This window comes from Tupaia chinensis, unplaced genomic scaffold, assembly GCF_000334495.1.
Source record: "Tupaia chinensis unplaced genomic scaffold, TupChi_1.0 Scaffold146445_1, whole genome shotgun sequence".
Taxonomy (NCBI): domain Eukaryota; kingdom Metazoa; phylum Chordata; class Mammalia; order Scandentia; family Tupaiidae; genus Tupaia; species Tupaia belangeri.
Genome location: NW_006206301.1, coordinates 2,777,053 through 2,804,411, shown reverse-complemented (window position 1 = coordinate 2,804,411; position 27,359 = coordinate 2,777,053). Strand labels below are relative to the sequence as shown.

The 27,359-nt window shown below is 37.8% G+C and overlaps 1 protein-coding gene across 3 annotated transcripts; it reads left to right on the top strand.

The window, feature by feature from the left end:
• IMPA1 (inositol monophosphatase 1) lies at nt 1-26,163 on the top strand (the record flags this gene model as incomplete). Of its 3 annotated transcripts, XR_001369776.2 has the most annotated exon segments (9): nt 1-32; nt 777-910; nt 3,388-3,492; nt 6,952-6,997; nt 9,176-9,284; nt 12,171-12,279; nt 19,995-20,146; nt 21,480-21,749; nt 25,753-26,163. XR_001369776.2 is itself a non-coding variant. In XM_014584334.2 (8 exon segments), coding segments are annotated over 8 exon segments (803 nt in total), but the record flags the coding sequence as incomplete, so codon positions are not given.
• Between the last annotated feature and the right edge of the window lie 1,196 nt (nt 26,164-27,359).

The window sequence follows — 27,359 nt, the reverse complement described above, 5'->3', positions numbered from 1 at the left end:
ATGCAGTAACCCTAGCAAGACAAGCTGGAGAGGTATGAACTAAAGTGTTTTCAGCTGTGATGTGATGGGTGTGGACAGTATGTGATTGCTTTGCAAAGTACAAGATGTAGTTTGATTCATCTACTTTAGTTTTCATTTAATAAACAGTTTAAATAGAGTTTTATATTATTAAACTTTATGGTGATGAGAGTTACAAATCTAAAATAAGAAATAAATTCTAATTTTGTACCTAGAAGGTTATAACCTTTTTTACTTAAAATTTTTTAAAGAATTATTTATTTAATTTTTTAATTATTATTTTTAAATTTGATCAGAGAGGCAGAGAGAGACAGAGACACACACAGAGAGAGAAGGAAAGTGAGAAAGCAAGCTGCCAGGTCTGGGATTCAATCCATGGTCAGACATGTACGAGTCTAGTACCTTAACCACTATACTTCCTGGTGGCCCCTATTAATAACTGTTTTTTTTTTTAATTTTTTAAAATTTTATTTATTCATTCTTTCATTTTGACTAGAGAAAGAGAAAGCAAGCCACCAGGTCTAGGACTCGAACCATAGTCAGCCATGTGGGAGTGTCCAGGGCCTTAACTACCACGCCACCTGCTGGTCCCAATAACTGTTAAAGACTTAATTTTATCGACATTTTTGTGAGAAAATGTTAAGAGTATCATTTTAAGATATATTTAATATTTTAAATCATTTCAGTATTTTCTCTTTTTGAATGATTTAATATTATTTATGCCTTTTTCTATTCGTTTACCAAAAAAATCTTTGTAGGTGGTTCGTGAAGCCCTGAAAAATGAAATGAATGTTATGATTAAAAGTTCTCCAGCTGATTTGGTAACTGCTACTGACCAAAAAGTTGAAAAAATGCTTATCTCTTCCATAAAGGAAAAGTATCCATCTCACAGGTATTTCTTGTTTTCATTTCAAATGAAACCCAGATAGAGTCAGTGTACTAGGCAGGAGTTTTGCTTCTATACACAATCCTAGGCAGGAGCATGCGGTTGTTGAGTTTAGGCTGTTTGCCCATGATCAGCCTGCCAGGTTGCTGGGAAGAGGGAATATTTAGATTCCAAAGGAATGTTTGGACATTGGGAAGCCCATGTAACAAATGTCCCTCTTAGGCAAGATTTAAACGTTTAATATTGGGCTGTACACTGCAGACTTCTTTAGATGGCAGAGTGGCAGTAATTTTAGGGAATGCTAGAGAAAATCTTTTCTCTCTTACTTCACAGAAATATAGCCAGAACATTGCCATCATTCTAAAGTTTTGGCACTGTCATTCTATACTTCTTTCTAATAATGCCATTGGCCATTCCTGGTCTTTTTAGCCACTGAGAAGAAAAAAAAGATCTTAAAGTTATGGCTAAGTATACTTCTCCCAATAAGAAGGTAATTATAACTAAGAGAAAAAAAATTATAAGTCATGATTAGGACAGCTTATTAGGGCCATTCAGTGTTGGATAAAAGAAAACAGAAAAGAGAAAACCAGTGAACTCAGACATCACTTATGAAACTTACTGCATATTTCTTTTATAGCATTTTTTAGGAAGGCATGTGCTCAAAATAATTTTGGTAGATGATTTGCTTTTTTATTGACTTATTTATTGCTTTCTGTGTTCCATGTCTATTAGGGCAAAGAAAATTACCCTAAAAACTTAGAGCTCTAGACCAACAGCCCCCAACTTTCCTGGCACTAGGGACTGACATCATAGAAGACAATCTCGCCACAAACTAGGTTGGGAGTTGGTCCTGGGATGACCCAAGTATACCTCATTTCCACAACTACCACATTGCAGTATACAGCACACTCTCATGAGAATCTGGTACTACTGCGCATCAGACAGGAAGCAGAGCCCAGGATATAATGCAAGCAATGGGGAGTGGCTACAAACACAAACAGTTGCCGCCCCTACCCTGACCATATAGGGTATTGTGGGCTATGAGACAACAGGCCATGGACTGGCACCAGTCTGTGGCCCTGTGATTAGGGACTCCTGTTTCAGACAGTGAATATTTGTGATTTCACAGTTCCCTGGGATTAGGAATATGGGAGTACTTAGCTGCATGATTCTAGCCAAGGTCTCATGAAGTTACCACCAGCCTGTTGGTAGGGCTGCAGTCATTTCAGGGCTCTATGAGGCTGAGGAATCTGTTCACTTTGTTGATTGCTGGCAGATATCTCAGTTCCTTATAGGTTGTCTGCTGGTAGTTTCCCAAAGTTCTTTACTATTTACTCTGTGAAGAGGCTCTGTGGGCCTCTTCACAGAGCAACTCACAGCATAGGACCTGGCTTCTCCCACAGTGGGGAGAGGGGTGACACAGGGAGGGAGACTCATGGTGAAAAAGAAGGGAACCACAGGGTCATTTTGTAAACTGGTCTCTGGAGTTATACACTGTCATTTTTACTTTAGAAACTTATCAATAATTGGTAGATCTGCTTTTCACTTAAGGAAAGGTATTAGGCTCTAGCTCCTAAAGAGAGGAGTATTAGAGAATTAATAGACATTTTTTTAAAAAAAGATTTATTTGGGGTCTGTAGGTGGTATGGTGGTTAGGGGCACTAGACTCCCATGTGGCTGACCACAGTTCAAGTCCCAGACCTGGTGGCTTGCTTTCTCACTTTCCTTCTCTCTCTGTCTCTCTGATCAAGCTGGAAAATTATAATAGTAAATAAAGTTAAATAAAATAATTTAAAAAAAGAACTATTTAATTTTATTTATAATTACTATAATTTTTTTATATTTTGCTCTAGGACACATATATTTACCAGTGAGAGAGAGAGAAAGTGAGAAAGCAAGCTACTAGGTCCAGGACTTGAACCATGGTCAGCCATGTGGGAGTCTAGCACTTTGACCACCATGCCACCTACTGCCTCATAGACTTAGTTTTTTAAAAAAGAATTACTTCATTTATAATTATTATTAATTTTACTAGAGAGAGAAGAGAGAAAGTGAGAAAGCAAGCCACCAGGTTCAGGACTCAAACCATAGTCAGCCATGTGGGAGTTCAGCACCTTAACCAACACACCACCTGCTAGCCCCCACAGACTTAATTTTAAAGTCACTCCATTTCCTTAATGATTTCTCATCTGCAACAATACTTTTTAGATGTGCATATGTTGTGCGTGTGTGTGCACCTTTACTTACCCTGGCATTGTCTTTCTGAATTTTTAAGTCTGTGATTTTTTAAAATATGATTTGGTAAGAGATAAAATAAATAAAGCTTCCTCATTTTTATTAGTCTTTTCAGTAAGAAAAGGAGAGGAATAATAGAAATGTACAGACTTTTATGTTTTACAGTAGAGTCCATGTAGTTTACAAAATGTTATGGACTGAAATTGTGGAAAGTAGTAAAAAGATGAAGAGTTTGTTCTTGCTTTTAGCTTCATTGGAGAGGAATCTGTGGCAGCTGGGGAAAAAAGTGTTCTAACAGACAATCCCACATGGATCATTGACCCCATTGATGGGACAACTAATTTTGTACATAGGTATGCTTTTACAATTTTACTATAATAATTTTTTGTGTATTAATTGGATGGAGCTTTGGATGACTGTTCAGAAACATATACACTTTGGAGAATTATCTAATTTGTTTAAACTTCTTTATTCTAAGAAAATATATGTATCATACAAACTTTTTATCAGCAACGGTGGAGGTAAAAAGGTAATGTTGTGGACTTGTCTTATATGCCAGAGAGCCCTGTCCCCCATTCTTTGCTTACTTTTGGAGCCATATGAAAATGTAAGCAAGCAACATTGTAGGTTTTTTTTTTCATTTTTTTTTTGGAGAGGTTTTTGCTATAGGGCGCGTGCGCTCGCCAGACAGACAGAGAGAGACAGAGAGATAGAAAACGAGAAATCACCCCCCAGGGGGGAATGGCCACGTTGCAATCCCTTCTCCTCCATTCTCCTCTCGGGATCTTGGGCACGCACGCACACGCGCCTGGCGTGAGTTTAAGCCACCGGGTCCGGGACGCGAACCACGGTCGACTACGTGGGAGTCCAGCGACATAGCCATTACGCTAACTGCTGGTCCCAACATTGCAGCTTTGAGACCAGTAAAGACACTCATGAGCTCACTGTTGGAATGCCGCTGTATAACATGAGTTAAGGCTGGTCCCATAGCCTAGTGGTTAAAGGAGCTGTATCCCACATGGCCAGCTGTGGCTCATATCCCATCCCCAGCAGCTTGAAAATTATGCCAGGTGTGTGTGCATTCTCAAAATCCTTACAGGATGGAGATATGGAAGAGAAGGAATTGCATTGTGTCCACGCCTGATTTAGTGGATTTTTTCGCCTTCTTCCTTTCTCTCTGTCTTTGGCTAGTGCATGCACCCTCTGGCAATTAAAAAAAATTAAAATAAAAATAAAAACAAACATGAGTTCAGCCCAGGAGAGAAAAAAGCTGTTAAAAAAGTATGGGTTTTAGGATCAACACACTTGGGCTTTAATATTGGTACTTTTTATTTATTAGCTTTGGAACTAATAGGCCTCAGGTTTTTTTTGTTTGTTTTTGTTTTTTTTCCCTAAGCCTCAGGTTTGTTTTGTGTGTATGTGTGTGTTTCTTTTTTTTTTCTCTTAGCTAAAGGAAAAGGCAGTCTATTAAGTAAAAGTGAAAGTACACACCTGAGAAGTAGGAGCAGGCCCAAAAGGACAGAGAAAGAGTGGTTCAAAAGTCCTAGGGAACCAGCAGTTAGCGTAATGGCTATGTCGCTGGACTCCCACGTAGTCGACTGCGGTTCGTGTCCCGGACCCGGTGGCTTAAAACTCACACCGGGCGCGTGTGCGTGCGTGCCCAAGATCCCGAGAGGAGAATGGAGGAGAAGGGATTGCGGCGTGACCATCCCCCCTGGGGAGTGATTTCTCGCTTTCTGTCTCTATGTCTCTCTCTGTCTGTCTGGCGAGCGCACGCGCCCTACAGTGAAAATCTCTCAAAAAAAAAAAAAAAAAAGTCCTAAGTCTCAGTTTTTAAAAGATTTTAAATGGCCCTATTAATGGCACCTGCATCATAGAATTATCTGTTCTTGGGACCTAATGAATACAAGGGTCTTCAAAAAGTTAGTGGGAAATGTGTATATATATTAAAAAACCTGCATGGATTTCAGTATTTTTATGAAACCTAATTAAGTCATATCTTAATTCCATTTTATCATGAACTTTACGAAGTTTATGAGGCGCACGTTTGGTTCCCAGGTCAACCTGAACTTGCGTGGTGCAGTTGCATATGCTTATAATTCTAGCTAATTGGAAGACTGGTGCAGGAGGGTCATAATGTTGCTGAACTCAACTCAGGTCCGCTCGCCCAAGCGCTATAAAACCAAACCATAGGCACATGGTGTGATGAAGGAAAGTACAGCTTTACTGAAAAGCGCAAAGCAAGGAGAGTGGGCAGCTCATGCTGAAAAGACCTGTTCTCCCTGAAATGTTCCCCCTCATGTGTTTTTAAGGGCAAAACTAGGGTCAGAGGTCCTAGATGCATGATCAGTTCAGTGATTAGTTCAAGAGGGTATGATCATCTCGTGGGCATTCTTGATTGGTGAGGGCCTTAGATAATCAAATTCTTCTTCAGGTGTCTAGAACCATTCAGCCTGGAGTCTCTGAGCTCACACCCAGCAGTTTCCAGCCTATAAAACATCTTACATATTGAAATGAAAACCTTCTTTCCTTTAAGTGAGAGTTTTAGAGGTCAAATGGCCCTCACTCATGGTCCATGTTGGTCATTATCATAATCAAAGTCTGAAGACTGACTCCTTACTCTGGGCCATTACAATGCAAATGGACTTTATATTTTAGGAACCCTAGAAAATACTTTAGGAGATTCTTGCTCGGTTTTAATAACAGGGCAAGACGCTGTCAGGAGTACCTATCCTTTGGCACCAGCAGATGGAGAAATGGTTACGTTGCTGGACTCCCACGTAGTTGACTATGGTTTAAGTCCTGGATCTGGGGGCTTGAAACTTAGGCCAGATATGTGTGTGCATGCCCAAAATAAAAAAAAAAAAAAAAAAGTATTTTATATAAAGGAGAGAATAAAAAGAAATTACTACCTCTGTGTTCAAACCATCACATTCCCATAGAAATAACTGCTTAACAGTTTATATTTGTGAAGCTCCAAATTTGGTGTCGCAGTCTCTATAATGTATTTAGTCTACTTTGATACCTGTGTTTATCATGGGTCCAGGCTGTAGGTAAAAATGACCAAAGAAGAGTCATTTATATTTAACCATGGTCACTTTTTAAATTGTTAAGATCTTTTTAAATTTTTTTTCTACTTTCTTTTTGGAGAGGTTTTTTTGCTATAGGGCGCGTACGCTCGCCAGACAGACAGAGACAGAGAGATAAAAAGCGAGAAATCACCCCCCGTTGGGGTGGCCACGCTGCAATCTCTTCTCCTCCATTCTCCTCTCGGGATCTTGGGCATGCACGCACACACGCTCTGCGTGAGTTTTAAGCCACCGGGTCTGGGATGTGAACCACGGTCGACTACATGGGAGTCCAGCGACATAGCCATTATGCTAACTGCTGGTCCCAAGATCTATTTTAATGTTTTGAAAAAATATTTTTTACATAGTTACTATATTTCATGGCACTTGACATTCCAAAGATAAAATGTTCCTCAGTGCAGTGTCCCTCCCTCCCACTTCTGTCCCCTGGTTTCCCACAATTCACTCCTGGAAGAGATCATTGAAGTTATGTAAGTTCTTTCAAAGATGTTTCATGTCTGTAGAGGCATCCTGTATATATGTAAGAATATGTAGATAATACCCCTAATATAACTCCTATTTATGCAAAGGGCTATATATTCTTTTCTACAGCCTATCTTTTTGGGGGAGGAGGGATGAGACCGTTTATATGAAAATTTTGTGAACACTTATATATGAAAAGGTGAATTTTATCGAAAATAAGTTCTATCTTGGTTAATTTCTTGCTTTGTCTTTTTTCTCAAGATTTCCTTTTGTCGCTGTTTCGATTGGCTTTGTTGTAAATAAAAAGGTGGGTTTTAAATGTATGATTGATAAAATGCTTTTTTTCTTATTTTCTGAGAAGGAGTAAATGTTTCTCTATAGTAGATTCAATGTTTCTGTAGTCTATATAACTGTTGTTCTAAATATAAGTCATAGGACTCTTAAATTTTTTGGATATATTTCTAGTGAAGAAAATTTTATATTTTCCCAGAAGCAGGAGTTATAGTATGAAATAGATGCAACTGAAATACAGTTCAGTATTTAATCACCAGTATATATGTGATAGAGTTAGATATTATAGGAGCTAATCATAAACAAATCTGCTGAGAGTAGGTTGGAGAAATCTTGGTAACAGAAGAAAGAAGTCTTAGAAGCTAGTCATGTGGATTGCTACTTATTTTAGGTAGGGGTTTACCAAGTAAAAAGGCATTTTAATTAGAATATCTTGGAGACATTGAAGAACATAGGGAACAGTGAGGTGTTGATCAAGAGTGAAACACTGAAAGTGGCTGGAGTAGAGATTGAAGAAGTTAGTTAGTTGTGACCTTACCATAAGGTACTGTGGCTTGTCCACTCAAGAATTTTTAGATATTATTTCTAGGCTGTCAGAAACCAGTGAAGGTTTTTAAGCAGAAAATGATAGATAATTGTAATGATGTAGAAATTATATTTGGGAGTGGAAGTAGCTAAATTATTGGGTCAACAGAAAAGTTATGACGAATTTTTCTGTTTTTCTATGCAAAAATGTGTCATGAACTTTCTGACAACCTGATATATTAAGGCAGTGAGAATAGCCAAGGAAATGCCAAAATCAGGAAGTAGCTTTAAGATAAAATTTGATAAAGGAGACTTGTCAGGGAAAGAATGGGGCATGATCAGGCAATGAATTATTTTGATCTCTTTGAACAAGGTTTCTGCAAGACTAGGTTCTGAAGCATAGGTTCTTAACCTGTGATGATGGGGTTGATGGGAGCCAGAATCATGGGTGGTAGTTGAATTTGTGAACTAGAAGGGACCAATATTAAAAATTAAGAGTACTAAAAGGGAAGTTGAAACAGTGGAAAAGGGAAAAAAAGCTTGCTACACAACTTTTAAGGACTAGGCAGAGAAGATTCTATATGATAAACACTGAGTAAGTGAGAACTGTGAGCATACTCTCAGAAACAAGAGGTACTGAATTAAATATTGAAGAAGTATTGATGATAGTCACTAGTCTCCTGATCTTCAGACAAGGCATTTGGTCAGTAGGAGTTCATTGGTGACCTCTGCAGGAGTTTCTGAAAAATGAGTGATCAAGGGAAGGGCCCACTTGTAATGTTTTAAGAGGAGATTAAGAGAGGGCAAAGTGTGGGCTATTCATAGCAGGGAAGGGAAAAGAAGATTTTGTAAATGTCTTAGTTTATCTGTGTTGCTCTAATGCAATACCTAAGACTGGGTAGTTTCTAATGACCAGACATTTATTGACTCACAGTTGGAGAGGCTGAGAAGTCTAAGATTAAGGAACTGGCAGGTTTGGTGTCTGGTGAAGCGATTTTCTTCTTCCAAAATGGTGCACTTATGTGCTTTGTCCTCCAGACAGTAGGAAGGCTGAATCCTCACATAGCAGAAGGCAGAAGGGCCAAGAGAGAGCCCACTTGCAGAAACCTTTTTGTTAAGGCATTGAACTCACCCATGAGGGTGGGACCTCTCATGGCCTAGTTACCTCTTAAAGATTCCACCTCCCGATCACATTACATAGGCAATTAAATTGTAACATGAGTTTTGCAGACAGAACATTCAGACCATAGCAGAATAGAGGGAGAAACTTGATGAGAAGGTATTGAAGAAAAGTCTAAGAGAAAAGGGACCATCTGATGGAGAATTGTTTCAGAGAATATATGAGAGGGTGGGAATCCTAATGCAGGAAGAAGGTTCAGCTTAGAACGTAGGACAGATCTGTCTTCATCTGAGGCCTATGGGATTGGGAGAAGGTGGCTGTTACTCCTTAAGTCTGGATGTGAGTGGGAGGAGGGTCAGGAATTTCAGGTCTGATGACCTTTTTTTTTTTAACTAGGCAGGAAATTAGTATTTTAAATACCCATGTTTTAGCCATTTGCATGCATTATTATTAGTCAGTATACCAGATTTTCTTGTCACTATCTTAGAGATAGTTGATTTTATGAAGAAAAATACTCGGGTTTGGTAAAGAAAACTTGTCTTTGTCTAGATGGAATTTGGAGTTGTGTACAGTTGTGTGGAAGATAAGATGTATACTGGCAGGAAAGGAAAAGGAGCCTTTTGTAATGGCCAAAAGCTACAGGTTTCTCGACAAGAAGGTAGGTTTATTCTCCAGTTTTTGGTGCAATCGATATAGTATACTCATTTTATTTATTTTTTTAAAATGTTAACCTATATAGTTCTCCACATGTGCACTGATTCACAGATTGTGTTTATTTTCTTTTCACTTTTTATTTTTACTTCAATTCTGAATGCGTTATGAGGAAGCAGGGAAAGCAAATGTAATTGAGCAAACACACACTTCAGGCTCAGCATTATGTTAGATAACGGAGACCGAAGGTGAATGGAGTTCAGGGTTTATTGTTTAAGCCACTGCATCTTCTGAGAATTCCTTGGAACATTCTTCTCTATACTGCTTTTGGACCAATTATTAGCCAATAAATTGCAAAAAATTTTTATTAAAGCTTAGAATCATTAAAATTGATACCCATTTTTCATAAGCTAGATGATTGTTACTTTAAATCTTTCTCTATGTGAGAGTTGATTGTGAATTTTTTTTTAATTGCCAAAGAGGGAGGGAAAAAAACTAAAAAGAGGGCATGTCACAATCCCATTTTCTCCATTTTTCCATCTTGTTGGTATTTTGGGCACACCCACACATGCCCATAATCTGGTATGTTTCTCAAGCTGCTGTGGCTGGGATTTGAGCCGTGGTAGACTATGTGGGATCTGGTTCTCTTAACCCCAGGCTATGGGGCTGGCCTACAGATGATGAAGTTTTGATTAACTTTTTTCCCATAAACCACATCCAGCATTTTCTAGTGTACCATAACATTCTTTCAAGTTCAGCAAAAATGCAGAGCTACTTGCATAATAATTTGAGGTCAGAATCCTTCTAGAATTTTATATTTTTTTTTCCCTGAAGCAAATACTTAATTTGAAAGCAGATTTTTTTTTTTTTTTGAGAGGTTTTCGCTACACGGCGTGTGTGCTCGCCAGAAAGACAGAGAGAGACAGAGAGACAGAAAGCGAGAAATCACCCTCCGGGGGGGTGGCCACGCCACAATCCTTTCTCCTCTTGGGATCTTGGACACACACACACACACACGCACCTGGCGTGAGTTTAAGCCGCTGGGTCGGGGACTTGAACCTCGGTCGACTACATGGGAGTCCAGTGACATAGCCATTACACTAACTGCTGATTTTTTTAGTTCATTGTTTTTTTTTGAACTCTAAGACTTTGAAAATTGGATGACACAGAGTAATTCTGAAGATGTTAGCACGAAAAAGGTACATATTACAACTGAAGAAATGTGGTAGCTTTGATAGAAACAATTCTTTTACTTTTTGTAATCAGGCTTTCAATATAGATCACTTCTGTATTCTAAAAATATGTGGAGATTTCTCCAATTAGTAAGCGAGCAGTTCTCCAGCAGACTAGCTGAGCATTCTTTATTTCAGTTCAGTTCTGTGTCAGATCACATAGGTTGAGGACTCAGACCCACAGACAGACTTCTCCTCTTCAAATATCAGTTGCAAATCTCGGCCTCTGGAAATTTTTACCAGCTGGCTGCAAGTTGGATTTCCCATGAACCCCTCTTTAAGCTTGATTAATTTGCCACAGCAGCCCACAGAACTCAGGGGGAAACTTATGGTTACTGATTTATTAGATAGGATATTTAAAAAAGCACAGATATACCAGATGAAACTATACATAGGGTGAGGTCCAGAAGGGTCTTAGTACAGGAGCTTCTTCTATCCCTGTGGAGATGGGGTGCCAACCTCCCTGCCATGTGGATGAGTTCTCTTTCATCTTCCTGTAAGCCTCCATGTGTTTAATTGTCCAGAAGCTTTCCGAGCCCTGCCCTTGGGGATTTTTATGGAAACTTCATCGCACAGTGATGATCAAAGCATGGACAACAGTGTGATCAGAGTAAAAAGGATATGATTTAAGACTAATGGACCAAGTGGAGAAACTCAGCCAGGCATGGTCAAATTGTTGGCCTTTCTCTGCATCATTCCTTCCTCTTGAGGATGGGGTAGGACTCCACTGAATGAGTCTTACTTTCTTTGTAACCTGCTTCTGGGAGCTTCAGGAACTGAGGACAAAAGGCCAAATAGTTATGAGCCAGGAACTGTGGACAAAAACCAAAATATGTGTGTCATAATTTTATAATATTTAATTAAGAAACGACTAGAAACAGTACAACAGTTATCACATGCTCGGAACAAGCACAGCTGATGGAATACATCTCAAGTATGAGGTATTGAGTGTGTCCTGAGTGTCAGTCATGATGTTTCAGAGCTGAGAGGCAAGACTCTGAATAATCTGTCAGCTTAGCAAATAGAGGTATTATGAGAGAGCAACCACTTATTCAATCCATGAATTTCTCGAGTTTAATTTTTAGCTTCTACTTTTATATTTAAGATATTTGTTTCTAACTAAGCCTGTCATGCATGGAGATAAATTGTCTATATTCTGCACTTTTTGAGTCATGGTTTGAGAAGCTAGACTTTTTTTTTGAGATTTTTTTTTTTTTGCTATAGAGTGCGTGCGCTCGCCAGACAGACCGAGAGACAGAGAGACAGAAAGCAAGAAATCACCCCCCAGGGGGGATGGCCACGCCGCAGTCCCTTCTCCTCCGTTCTCCTCTTGGGATTTTGGGCACATACGCACAAGCACCCGGCGTGAGTTTTAAGCCACCAGGTCCGGGACGCGAACTGCGGTCGACTACGTGGGAGTCCAGTGACATAGCCATTATGCTCACAGCTGGTCCCCGAAGCTAGACTCTTGCTGATGCTTATAATCACTTAGGGATAATAAATTAATCAGCATTTTAATATTTAAAGACCTAGCAGTAAATTTTATTAAAGTAGCAAGAGGGATAAAAATATTCTATTATACTAAATTACATGTGTCAAATTTTTTTAGAATTCAAATAATTAAAATCTGATTATTTAAATTTTTTTTTTTTTTTTAACAGATATTACCAAGTCACTCTTGGTGACCGAGTTTGGCTCTTCTAGAACACCAGAGACTGTAAGAATTATTCTTTCTAACATGGAAAAGCTTCTTTGCATTCCAATTCATGGGTAAGCTCTTTTCATTGCCACCTAAAAATCCTGGTAATTTAACATTTTAAACTTCATGTAGTTCTTTACCTCTTAAGAGAGAGACACACCTCAACAGCATCTTACACTGTGGCCCACCCCTAACCTCAACCAGCTAGGATCATGGGCATCCATGTACACAACCAGCATGTACAGGGAGACCTCAGGGCACAAGCCAGGACCTTCGCATGAGGATCCATCAGGGAGCATTGCTTTACAGTTGAGCCATGATTGATGGCTCTCTCACTCTCTTCACTTTTTATGTCTATGTGCATACACATGCGTTTTTTTTCCCCCTGAGTCATTGTAGAGTAAATACATCATGACTCTTTACTACTGAATACTTGTGTTTGTTTTTTTCCCCCATCTTTTCTAAAGATAGGGATGTTCTCTTTCTGTGCGATGGCAAAATTACTTCCTAACTAATCTACCATCCCATGCAGATTTAGTTTTGCCAGTTGATCTAATGATATCCTTTATAGCCTTTGGCTTCCTCCAGTGCAGGATTCAGTCTAGGGTTGACATTACATTTAGTTGCCATGTCTTTTGGCTTGAGCAGCCTAAAAGATTACTTCCTCAAAGATTTCAAATCACTTGAATGGAGTATACAAGGTAGACTCTTACAATTAACTTCTAGTGTCTCTATATCAATAGTTATTTCAGGGCCAGCAGGTGGCATGGTGGTTGAGGTTCTGGACTCCTATAGGACTGACATGACTTGAGTCCCAGACCTGGCAGCTTGAAAACATGTCTGACGCGTATGTCTGTGTGCCCAGAATCCTGAGAGGATAATGAAGGAGGGGAGACTGTGACATGGCAGTCCCACCCTGAGGGGTGACTTCTCACTTCCCTTTCTCTGTCTCCCAGTGTTTCTCACTGGCAAGCACATTTGCCCTATGGGGAAGGGGGAGAAGTTTATATCTCCCTTATCACTTATATTATTGTGTTTTTTTTCTTTGTTTTTCCTGTTTTTGAGCTTGATTAAATTACTTAATGGTTTGTCTATTTTTTTCGGAGAACTAGAATTTTAATTTATTAATTTGGTTTACTCTTTTTTTTTCTTCTTTAACTTATTTACATCCTATGCTTTCGATTTTTAATGATTATTTTTAAAATTTTGCCGTAGAACACCTGTATTCACTGGAGAGGGACAGAGTGAGAGAAATAAAAAGAGAAAGAGAAAGCGAGACCACAGAAAGTGGGAGATGGTCATGCTGCAATCTCTTGTCCTCCATTTTCCCTTCCTTTTGGGATTTTGGTTATACACACACATGTCTAGAATGTCTGTGAAGCCACTGGGTCTAGAACTCAAATGACGTAGTAGTTGGCCATGTGGGATCCTCCAGTCACCTCAACCACCACATCGTCTGGAGGAAAAAAAAAAAAAAAAGGTTTATTTATTTCCTGAGAAAGGAAGTTCTTTCTCCAACATGCTGGCATGCCCTTATTCCTCCAGCCAAACCTTGGCTTTCCCGTATGGCTACAGGAGCACCCTGCCACCGCATTACTGCGACTGGGGCCATCCCGTGCTTCATTTCACTCACATTGTTCTTTCCTTCTCATTTTTTTCCTTTTTGAGTATTTATTTTAATTCATTTTTTTTATTGATGTATGTACTTAGGCTATGGATTTTCATCTAATCATGGCTTTCATTGTATTTCATAGATTCTGATATGCTATTTCATTACAATTATTTTTCATAAATTCTGTAATTTTTATTTCTTCTTTTACTCAAGAGTCGTATTCTTAAATTTCCATAAGGGAAAGACTTTACTTTTTTCTGTTTTTATTCTGTATTTTTATTGTATTGTAATAATTCTACATTAAGTGACCTGCTGATGTTTTCTTTGTTCCCTAGTATATAATCAGTTTTTGTAAAAGTTCCATGTACACTGAAAAAAAAGTATGTTCTCTATTTTCAGGGTGTAGTGTTCAATATAACGCCAAAAGATCCACCTTATTATATATGTATGCATTTGTCTGCCTGCCCTCTCTCCTACTGAGAATGATATGCCATGGTTTTCTACTGTTAGTGTATTTCTCTGTATTTCTGCTTGCACCTCTTGTAGCCTTTACTTTGTGTAGATAGGAGCTATGTTATTTGATACCAACTCATAATAGGTAAATGGCCAATGTATAATTTTAACAGTGTAAAGAATTCCTTTGTCTTGTTTCATGCCTAGGGCTTGAAGTCTACTTTGACGGCAGAATTGTAATCCCTGGTTTCTTATTGTCCTATTTGCCTGGTAAATCTTTGTCCATCCTTTTATTTTTAGCCCTATTGAAGCACAGCATTTGAAGTGTGAGCCTTGTATATAGCATGCAGTGGAGTTTTGCTTTATCAGTTAATTTGGAAATTTTTTCCTTCAGTAGACAAGTTATTCCTGTTTGATTTATTTATTTGACTGTTTTCTTTCATCTCAATTCTGTTGTATTATCATGTGTTGTAAAGACTATGTGTATTTTGCTATAGTTACTGTGTTTATTTGGTATGCTCGCTCTGCTTTTTCCTTTAATTTTTTTTTGTATTTATGGAAGGTTACATTTTATTCCAATAGATCTCTTTTATATTACAATTTTTTACAATACCTATAATACTCTTTTCTTACATAATTATCTATAAAGGGTTTAGAATTTCTTGGCTTCTGCTCTGTTGCCCACATAATAGTCAGTGATTTTACTCTCCCTTTCCCTTTTTCTTTTATCCCTTTTTTTTTTTTTTTTTGAAGAGGTTTTTGCTATGGGGCACGTGCACTCGCCAGACAGACAGAGAGAGACAGAGAGACAGAAGGCGAGCACTCACCCCCCAGAGGGGATGGCCATGCCACAATCCCTTCTCCTCCATTCTCCTCTTAGGATCTTGGGCACGCACGCACACGCGCCCGGCATGAGTTTAAGCCACTGGGTCTGGGACTCAAACCGCGGTCGACTACGTGGGAGTACAGCAACATAGTCATTACGCTAACTGCTGGTCCCTTTTATCCCATTTTTAAAAGTTGCATTGTTTTCCTTTTTGTGTGTGTGTGTGTGTGTATGTGTGTGTGTCAGAGGGCCCATGTACTCCCTGCCCTCCCAGGAGAGAGAGGAGTGAGAAGGAAAATGAGAAAGCACCTCCCGTAGGGAATGGTCAAAGCCCTGATCTGTGTTCAGTATTTTTATATTTATTGTCTGACTTTTTTTTGGAGAGGTTTTTGCTGTAGGGAGTGTGCGCTCGCCAGACAGACAGAGAGAGACAGAGAGATAGAAAGCAAGAAATCACTCCCCAGAGGGGATGGCTATGCTGCAATCCCTTCTCCTCCATTCTCCTCTCGGGATCTTGGGCACGCACGCACACGCGCCCGGCGTGAGTTTAAGCCACCGAGTCCAGGACTCGAACCATGGTCGACTACATGGGAGTCCAGCGACACAGCCATTATGCTAACTGCTGGTCCCTTGTCTGACTTTCTTTCTGAGAGTGGTTTAGTCCTCTGCTTCCCTCTACTTTTTGTCACAGCATTTCTTCTGTTCCTGAAACCCCAGCATCTATAGGTTTGCATCACTGTGTTAGAATTTGTTTTTCCCTTTTGCTTATAGGTAGTTTGAAAGTTTGTGTTTCCTGATTTCTAGAGCTGCTGGAGGAAAGCGTCTGTGGGTTTTATTCATCTTCCTTGTTGATTTTATCCGGGGGGAGGTAATAGGGATTTTCAAAATCAGAATGCCACTATTATTCTCCAGACCTCATAGTCCTTCTGTAATGTTGGCTTTATATGAAGATAGTAAAAGGAAATATTTATTCTTAAATTTTCAAGAAAAGCTAAATTTTGAGTTCCTTACATTTAATACAATGAGGGGCTAGCAGGTGGTGTGGTGGTTAAGGATGCTGGAATCCTACATGGCCAACTGCAGTTCGAGTCCTGGACCTGGTGGTTTGCTTTCTCTCTTTCTCTCTCTCTCAGTCTCACTCTGTCCCTCTCTGGTCAAATTAAAAATAAATAAAATTAAATAAAATAATTCTTTAAAAAATTTAATACAATGGGTCTTTAAAAAGTTCGTGGAAAATGTGTTTTTTTAATTTTTAGGAGAGATTTTTGCTATAGGGTGTGTGCGCTTGCCAGAGAGACAGAAAGCAAGAAATCACCCCCCACCCAGGGGGATGGCCACGCCTCAATCCCTTCTCCTCCATTCTCCTCTCAGGATCTTGGGCACGCATGTACACGAGCCTGGTGTGAGTTTAAGCCACCAGGTCTGGGACTTGAACCATGGTCGACTATATGGGAGTCCAGTGACATAGCCATTATGCTAACTATTGGTCCCAAATGTGTATTATATTTTAAAAATGGATGGATTTCAAATTTTTTGCACCAAACTAAACTATACTTTGATTCATTTTTCCAAGAACTTCTTGAAGTTCCATTATATAGTTAATAGCTACATTAAGTAGCATTTCTCTGATGTTTCTGTAGTTTATATGAAAAAATATAGTTTAAAATAAGCTGTTGAAGCATAAGATTTGTATGATTTTATTTCACCACCCACTATTCCTTTTTCCTTTCGAAAATATCATTACTAAATTATAAGGCTCTCAGAACTAACCAGAGATATATAATTACCCAGCTTTATTATCAGCTTTATTATGTAGATAAGTTGACTGAGTTTCACAGAAATGAAATAGCTACCTGAGGTCACATAGCTAGTTGGAGATATGACGAGGACCCTGGCTTCCAGATCACTTCTCTTTCTTGAATATTAGACTTCTCCTTTAGAAATCAGGACATTCAAAGCATAGTTTAACCATCATACAAACTAACTTGGTCCATATAATAAAGAGTAAAATAAAAGCAAAAATTGCTTTTGGGTAGCTATAGAACCTCCCAGAATGATGACCTTGGGGGAAGAGTAATATAGTTAAAAAAAAAATACTGCTTCAGTGTGGTGTTTTGAAGCAAGGACTTTAACCATGGGTAATAAAACGGTTATGTTAGCCATAAAAGAGCTGCAAGTGATTATCAACTTTAACCTTTTATTTTGCCATTGTTTCAAGTAAACATAATTTTTACTAAAGGATTTTTTCAAAAGTGTTACCAAGAAGTATACTGACTTACTGATTCTTCCAATGATCTTTTGCTATCAGCTGATTCTTTAGGTTTTCAATGTGATTTTCAAATACTTACACAGAGCAAAATGAGACTAAAGAGAGTCGTAATCTAAATGAATGTCTTAAACAAGTATAAACTGTCTACAAGATTCCCAGTTAAGAAGTAACATTTATGAGACAAAATAAATTATTTTGAGTCCATTTTCTGAGTTTAATTTTTGGGAATTGGCTTAGATGAAATGTACTGTGTCTGTTACGTTTTCTGTCCTTATGATTTATAGAATAATTTCATCATAAACATAACTACTTTTTATGAAGAACTTATATGCTAGGCATTCTGTTAGATACTTTACATGTATTATTTATAATCATTAAATAGTCATCTAAGGTAACTTGGTATCCCTTCCCTACTTTGATGATGAGAAAGCTAAAACTCGGAGAAGAAATTTTCAAGATTGTGTTTTTGTTTTTAAACTTGCCAGAGGGTGCATACACTCGTGAGAGAGAGACAGAGGGAAGATAAGAAAGCACCCTCTATGGGGAATGGTCATACCACTATCCCTCTTTTCCATTTCTCTCTCATTTCGGGATTTTAGTCATGCATATTTATGCACCCAGGGTGTTTTTCAAGCCCCCAGAAACACCCTGAACCCCATAGTGGATCATGTAGGATCTAACTGCCTCAACTCCCATGCTGCTGACCCAGAATTAAACGGTTTTTAAGTAACTGAGCAGGAGTGCAAACCTAAATCTTTGTGACACCAATGATGGTTCTTTTTACACTATATCATACTAGCTCTGTGGGTGGATCAGACTAAGAAAGGATTCAGAACACAGAGCAGAGAATCTAGACTATAGCCTTAATTACCTGGTAATTATATAGTCTTTCTGATAATTTTTTAGTAATATTTTTCCATAAAAGAATATGTTTTGCTGAATATGCTTTGCTAACTATAGAATCCTTTGTCTGAGAGCTCATGATGTTCATTAGCAAACCAGAAGCATTGCTGGTAGGTTTTACTGTTGATTTTCTAGTTTAGGATTCTCTCTCTGACTAGAATACCCAAAGGATTATTTTAGTATTTGCTTTCCATAACATGAGACACAATCTATCACACATCCCATATAAAATGAGAAAATACATCTTTTTTTTAATAAACTAAGAAAAGCCACCAAAGTTACTCTGGCTTATGTGGGAAACAAACATCTGTGGAAATTTATCACACTTGCTATTTCTTAAGTTTACTATGAAGCAAGAAATAGGTAAGGAAAACATATTCTAAATCTGAAACATCTTGTCATTCTGATCCTTTTTTAAAAAATTCCTTTGTCACGAAGGATGTACTCCAGCATAATATTTTTTTTTAATTTTTAAGCTATAAAACAAATATCATATCAGTCATCAATTTTAACAATAAATAAACCATGAAGGTCTTCATGAATAGACCCCAGGTCATATTTCCAAATATTTAAGCAATTATAAAAGGTGCTTGAGTAAAAACTGTTTGAAAGTAACTTATAAGTATGATGACCCTTTAAGAAATACAGCAGATATTTGTTTAATAAAAGGGACAGTCCTTAAGAACCTTATTTAAAAATGAGGAAATTGACACTGAAACATAATCTAATACAGATTCAGATAATAAACATAATCTTATTCAGATTCAGATTTTGAAAAATTGAAATCCAAGATCCAATCCAGGATCATGCTTTGCATTTAGTTGTCATTTCTCATCAGTTTTTCTTAATCCAGAGCCATCGTTTATTTAGTTTATTTTTTATTTTATTTTTTTGCTGTTTATGACCTTGATGTTTTTGAAAAGTATAGATCAGTTATTTTGTAGTATGTCCTTTGGTTTGGATTAATCTGATTTTCTTATGATCATGTTTGTATTAGGAAGTTTGGCAGTTTTTTCAACAGAAGTAATGTTCTGTCCTGCACAGCACAGCATATCAGGAGGCACATGATACTTCATTGTCCCATTTTGGGTGATACTTAGATACTGTAGTGGTAGTCCGTTGGAAAGATGTTGTTTTCCCCATTATTATAATCACTGTGTATCTTTTGGGGAGCCCTTTTGACACTGAAATATCAAAGTTTCACCCACCCATTTATAGGTGATTCTTTTTTAAATCAGTTATTACTATAATAGCTATCAGGTAGTATCTGTATTTATCTTAACTTGGTACATTCCCAGTTAGGAATGACAATGGCATGATATTTTACGCCTGTTAGAAACTGTTTGCCTTGTAGGGGGCATGAGTGTATGTAACATAAACTGTAGTCTAAACTGGTTTAGACAAATATATATATTTCTGATATTATAGTAGAATTATAGCATTTTCTTTATCTTTTTTCTGAATAACCATTCTTTAAATGTCTATCTTATTAAATGTTTGCTTTTTGAAGATCAGTTTCATGATTTATTAGTATATCATGATTAATTAGATTTAATGTAATTCTACTTTAAAATTGTATACTGCCTTTGTTGTTGTTGTTAAATATACCTTTGCCTCTAGATTGGCTCAGGTTATTTCAACATGTAAACTTGAAGTTAAGGAGGAATACTTTATTTGTAAGTGTTATTTTTTTCTAATTTCACTTTTGAATGTTCATCGTTAGGATCCGGGGTGTTGGTACAGCAGCTGTTAATATGTGCCTCGTGGCAACTGGAGGAGCAGATGCATACTATGAGATGGGAATTCACTGCTGGGATATGGCAGGAGCTGGCATTATTGTCACTGAAGCTGGCGGAGTGCTGATGGATGTAACAGGTAAAGTGAGGGGGCAGTACTGTGTCTTCTCTCCACATGTGTTGTGCTTTCCTCTGTATGTGGGTTTTTTGTTCTTTTTTAAAGTTTTTATTTTTTTGAGAGGTTTTTGCTATAGGGCGAGTGCGCTCGCCAGAAAGACAAAGAGAGACAGAGACAGAAAGCGAGAAATCACCCCCCAGGGGGCATGGCCATGCCACGATCCCTTTTCCTCCATTCTCCTCTCGGGATCTTGGGCACGCACACACATGCGCCCGGCGTGAGTTTCAGCCACCGGGTCCAGGACTTGAACCGCGGCCAACTACCTGGGAGTTCAGAGACATAGCCATTATGCTAACTGCTGGTCCCTGGAATCTTTTTTTTTTTTTTTAATTTTTTCCCCTAAGAATTATATTCTTTAACTTTATTTATTTATTTATTTATTTTAATTTGACCAGAGAGGAACAGAGTGAGAGAGAGAGAGAGAAAGTGAGAAAGGAAGCCGCCAGGTCCAGAACTTGAACCATGGTTGGCCATGAGGGAATCCAGCACCTTTAACCACAGTACTACCTGCTGGCCCCATATGTGGGTTTTTTTTAAAAAAATTTGGTAGATATTATACTTCAGCTTTTAAAGCAAAAACAAGCCATGTAGTTTTCTGAAATACCGAAGTAAACATTAAGAAATACAGGCAAGGATAAGAGCAAATGATAATGTGGGACTGATCATGGTAAATGGCTAAACCATTTCAATGTGAGTAGCAAAAACTGCTGAGAGGTTGCAGAGAACGTCCGGACAGTCACTGAGTCTGAGGCTTGCACCAAGAGCTATAGTGGTAGTTGACGGTGCACTTCCAACATCATCACTTTATGTCTTGGGTCTAAAAAGGTTAAATTGTCTCAACTGTTGGTGAGTTTTTTAAGGTGAATGATGAACCAGGGTTTAAAGAATTCACTAGTGATCTGGTAGAAGTGCAGCAGAGAAATAAGGAAATGGGAAAGAGAATGGTATGAGAATGCACAGGAGTCAGATTTCTGTCCGTAGAGTCTTCCAATAAAGAGATAATAGGAGCGCAAAAGAGAAGTAGAGAAAAGACAACATTTTTCAGACTGATATGAATTGAGGTCCCCATCTTTTGCCCACAATTGATAATTACTCAAAAAAAAAAAGATATTTAGAAACTCAGTTATGTACTGCTAGACCTTAAACATTATCTTTATGTGACAGAGTAGGTTTTTTAAAAGAAAAATGAAAGTATTGAAATATTAGGGTTAACCATAGTACATATTAGTATTGCTTTTGTATGAATTATTTTTGTATATGATATAACCATTTTTCGTATTTTATTTGATTTTAGGTGGACCATTTGATTTGATGTCACGAAGAATAATTGCTGCAAGTAGTCGAACATTAGCAGAAAGGATAGCCAAAGAAATTCAGATAATACCTTTTCAAAGAGATGATGAAGATTAATTACAACAGTCTCCTATTCAGTCACAGTTGTTTTTTGCAGATTTGCTGAAGCACTAATGAACATCTGTTTCAGATATATGATGTGATTGATTTGAATGATCTTTGATGTCCTGATTAAAAAATTGGAACTTGTTCTATACTTTACTAAGATCAGGTATGCAAGTATAGATGCAATGTTTGTTTCATTGTTTTTTAAAAATCTGTGTGTAAAAATGTACTTTGGGAAAAATACACAAAAAATACTGTTTATGAGCTAAGTATAATGTTAGTTGAAATAGTCAGTTTAGCAGTTTTGCATTTTTAAGTATAGATGGCCCTCTAAAATTTTGACTTATTAATTATAAACACTCAAATAAAAAGTCACCTATTTGGAAAAAACTTATCTCTTTAGTTCCAAAACTCATATTGAATTACATTTGTAGGGCTATAATGTTTATGTCCTAGACTAAAGTTTCCTTCTTTGTAGAGAATTTTGTTCTATACGTCAGAGTACAAACAGCACCTAGCACAGTACCTGTTAAATAGTAGGCAATCCCAAAAGAATTATTATAAGAATGAATATTTTGAAAGCAGCAATTCCTTGTGATATGGTTAGAGTACCCCTACTGAAACTTTCGGTGTAAGTTGACACACATTGGGTCACATTGGTTGGTGGGGTGGAGTGGAAGACGATATGGGGACAGATTCCTTATTAATAGATTAATGCCAACAGGTTGTCAGGAATTCCCTCCAGAGTGGGTTGATATAAACCCAGTCAGCTGACTGCTGGTCTCTCTTTGCACATGCTTGTGTTTTTCTTTCCTCTTCTCTTGGCCATGTTGTGACATAGAACCAGAAACCAGTGAGATGCCAGGCCCCTTGCCTTTGGACTTTTTAACTGTCAGCATCATGAACCAAATAAGCCTCCATTCTTTATAAATTACACAGTCTCGGGTGCTAGCATCACAAATAGATTAAGACACCTAGTTATAATAGATACATAAATAAACTCACTGTTCTGTATTTTCATTTCAGGTTTTGAAGTAAAAATTACCCAGTTATCCTTTTTATGTTTCTCATTCACATTAACATACTGCCAGATAGCATTGCTTAATGTGGACAATTTAATATACTTTCTCAGAGCATTTACAGTATATGTTAGATTCTCTAAGGTCTGTGTGTAAGAGAGAAGAAGCTTTCCAAAAAACAATTACCTCAGGTATCTGATATAACTAGATACAGTATAACATTTTACTAAATTCAGTATTCTTAGTTTAAAGATGTTTACGGTTGGCACATACGCTGTATTGTTAATATTGAACACATTTGATTTTTCTCCATATTTCTTATTTAACTTTGTTGCTGATAGATTTTAATTAGCTTTTTCAATACTGTTTAATCAAACACCTCATCCTCCTTTTTAAACAAAATTGATCTTATTCTATCATGTACTTATTTGTGAAACACTCTTTGTCTTTGTTATGAATTCCTAGCTATTCCTAGAAATTATTTCTAGTGTAGAGGCAGTAGTTTACCTGTGATCATTGTGGCTCAGTTGTTCTTAACTTCAAGGTCTAGAGTGGAGTCTAAGATGTTATGTTTAAAGAAAGAAAAGAATAATCATTTCAGTCTTTTCTTTTGCCTCATATCAATATAACTATTCTGTCTCATTTAGAAAATAAAATACTTATTGTTACCTAATTAATATATGTACATAATTTAAATGTTCAACTAATACAAAAAGTTCAGAACAAAAAAGAGCATTTTCTTATCCCATTGTCTCCCCACCTCTGAGTCCATCTTCCTAAACACCTTTAGCGGTTGTTTCTGGTACTAAAAAATAAAGTACTGAAACTGAAAAAGAAAATCATACTGGATTATAGACACTTCTAAAGGATTAACTTATTAATGTTGCTTGTCATGTGAACAGACTCTTAAGCTTTGTTATAGGCTCTTGTGAGCCTTGCAGTTGATGAGATGAAAAGTGCTTCAATAAATATAATTTTCTAGGTAGGATGTTGTTTTATTTTTGTGTAAAGCTAATAAATTAAATATATATGATACCATGATTTAAGCAGTATTATTATTGTATTTGTATTATTTGTTGATCACATGCACTTAGAATTTCTCATACTGTTTTATTCTTAGGACAAGTGGTTTTTGTAATTAAATTTATTTTAATTAAGATTATCAATAAAATTTTAAATAATAGTTGATTTTTTACTTTAATTAAATGTTAACGCACGCACACGTGCCCGGCATGAGTTTTAAGCCACTGGGTCCGGGACTCGAACCGTGGTTGACTACATGGGAGTCCAGCGACATAGCCATTATGCTAACTGCTGGTCCCAAATTTTATAATTTTTAAAATAATTATTCATTTAATTTTATTTTTATTATATATATTTTTTAATTTGCTATAGGGCATGTACAGTCACCAGAGACAGAGAGAGAGACAGAAGCAAGCTGCTTGGTAGGACTCAAACCAAGGTTGGCCATATTGGAGTCCAGCACCTTAATCACTACACCACCTGCTGGTCCCTTAAATTTTATAATGTAAAACTACTTTTCAGGGTTTTGTGTTGAGTTCCAGATATTTGAAATTTCTAATTGTGATTGAATAGGTATTATTTTTGCTTATTTCTTTTCCAACTTTTCTAAAGACTTAACTTTTTCCATATAGGTAGGTAGTTTTTACATCTTTTTATGAATGTAATTGGATGTTTTGTGGCTAAAATTTCTTTAGGTACTGAAAAATGATTGATCAGTGACTTATCCAACAATAATTTGAAAAAAAATTTTTCGCTAACAAGACTTTTTAGACTTAACATGTATATGTTCTAGAAAGTATATGACATCTTTCTGTATGTGTATGTGCACACACACTCAGATACCTATAGAAAATATACACATTTGAACACCCCATTCTCCTTTTTAAGCGAAATTGATGTTGTTCTATTTTGTACTTACTTGTGAAACGTTCTTTGTCTTCATTATGAATTCCTAGCTATTCCTAGAAATTATTTATCATTGACTTATAATGTGGAGTCAGTAGTTTACCTTTAATCATTGTGACTCAATTGTCCTTAATTTCAAGGTCTAGTGTAGTCTAAGATGTCACGCTTAATGAAAAAGAAAATCATCTCAAAGTCTTTCCTTTTGCCTCATATTGTTACCTAATTAATATATGTACATAATTTAAATTTTCAATCAATACAAGAACTTCATAACAAAAAAGAACATTTTTTCTTATCCCATTCTCCCTCCACCTCTTGGTCCTTCTTCCCAAATGTCTTTAGCATTCATTTCTGGTATTTATCTTTTTAAATAGTAAATTTATTTTACTGCATCTTTATTTACTGACTAGACTTGTTATTTGTTAACTTACTATCATGGAAGATCATCCTGTGAGTTATCTTTCCCTCTTCCTTTCCATCCTAGTATAGTTGACTGACTCTTGAGTAATGAGAAGGGTTAGGTGCATGATCCTCGGAAGTTGAAAATCACTGTGTCAATTTTGACTGTACAAAAACTTTACTGATATGGAGATTCCTCAGAAACCTACAAATAGAGTTACCATACGATCCAGCAACCCTATTCCTGGGTATCTACGGAAAGAATAGGAAAACATTCATTTGGAAAAGTACTTGGACATCCATGTTTATTGCAACATTATCCACAATTGCTAAAACATGGAATCAACCCAAATGCCCCAGAACAGATAATTTGATTGAAAAGGTGTGGCATATGAAATATTCAGTTATAAAAAAACACAATGAGACCCTGGCATTTGATTGAAAGTGGACAAATATGGGAAATTTAATGCTGACCGAAGCAAGCTGCACTATGAAGGAGAAGTATTGTATGTCCCCACTCTGAATGTCTGCACTCTATGGCAGAAACTGAAGGATTGGAAGGTATAAAGGCACAGAAAGCAACTGGAGATAGCAGAGACAATGTGGGAAGAGGGTAGACAATGGAATGGAGGATGGGAGCAAGGGAATTAAGGAGAAGGAAAGAGCAAAACAATGAACCAAAGAAATGGAAAATTATCTGCTGATAATGCATGGCAATATCTTTGACTAGATTAATTTACAGTGTATTCATGCTGGGAAAATCCATTTTGTATGCTGTAAAGATGTATGGTGAGTGTGAAAAAACTTTTTTTTTACTGACAGCTTACTCCTGAGGGAGAGTGTGCCTGTCCAGCTCCAGCCCTGTCCTTGAGTCCATCCTTCTTCCCTCCAACTACCCCAGCCAAGGAACAAGAGGGCAGCCCCTAGATGATCCAGTTCATGGTCTACTGCTAGAACCAGACCTTGACCCTGAGGAAGCAGAGCAGATTCGGAGGCAGCCCCACCACTGCAGCCTTTGTACAGACCAGTGATGAGTCATCCCGAGAGAGGTGGAGACCAGATTCTCAGCCCACTTCTCAAGTCCACCTTGGCAGTGTCTCCCTGCAGCAGAAAAATGGTGCCAAGGACCAAACTCATGAGAAGCTCCAGATGATGATTGAATATCACCTGGGACAATAACAAGGAGAGAAACTTTATGGAACCACCTGGATCACAGACACTGAAGGGAGTCAATCCTGGGCACTTCCACAAAAGCTGGAAGAATCCATCCCTAAAACTCAGGAGAGGGCTGTACAGAGCCCAGCACAGAGGAACCCTCACCCATAGACCACCAGTGGATGCCTCTAGAGCCAACTCAGTCTGAGAAAGGAGGCACCCTGGAATCAAGTCTGCAGTTTGCAACTAGAGACAATGGATTTGCTGCTTCTTTTTGTAGGAAATCTCATGTTCTTAAGTGATAAATTTGTTTTTAGGTCAAAATGTAAAAAAGTGGGCCAGCGGTTGGTGTGGAGATTACGGCCCTGGATCCTGCATAGCAGGCTGCACTGTTAAGAGTCCAGATCCAGCAGCATTTGTGCTTGGGTGCTAAGAATCCTGAGAGGGGAATGGAGCCAAGCGGACTGCAGTGTGGCCATGCCCCCACCTGGGGGTGTGTGCAATTTCTTACTTTCTCACTCGTTTCTCTTTCTGGTGAGCATACTTGCCCTTTAGCAGTAAATAAATAAATAAAACTAAAAAAGGAAAAAAATTCAAGTGTGTATCAACCGTGCAATTCAAACCCATGTTGTTCAAGGGTGAAGTGCATAGTAATATGTAAATTACTTCTTAAATTGGTAACCATTGTTTGACTATTATGCACTTATTACCTAACAGGTAATGCATTGTGGTTACAATTTCTTCTGTGCATCTACTTTTTTGGTACAGGGGACGTGCACTCTGTAGAGACAGAGAGACAAAGTAAGAACCCCCTGGGGAGATGGCTACAATCCCTTCTCCATTCTCTTGGGATTTGGGGCATTCATGCACATGGGCCTGGCGTGAGTTTTAAGCTGACGGGGTCCAGAACTCGAACTGCTATTTGACTACATGGGAGTTCAGTGACATAACCATTACACCATCTGCTGGTCCAGGATCTGTGCAAGTTTTTGTTCTTCCTGAAACAAACAAATTTCCCACAGGATTATAAGAGTCGTTTTCCATTTGTTCACCATGATCAGATACCCTGTTCTATTAATACTAAACCCTCCTTTCCAAAACATCTTTTGCAGTCCCTTTTTCGTCTGTCTGAATTCACTGCTGGCCAGGTGTGCTGCATGGTCCTTCTAGAAGAGTGTTTCAGTTTGGCTGGCGAATGCACCGGGGTGTTAGGTGGGGCCATATTATGAAAATTTGCTGTGACAAGCCAGATGTGGAGGACTACGGAAAGAGAA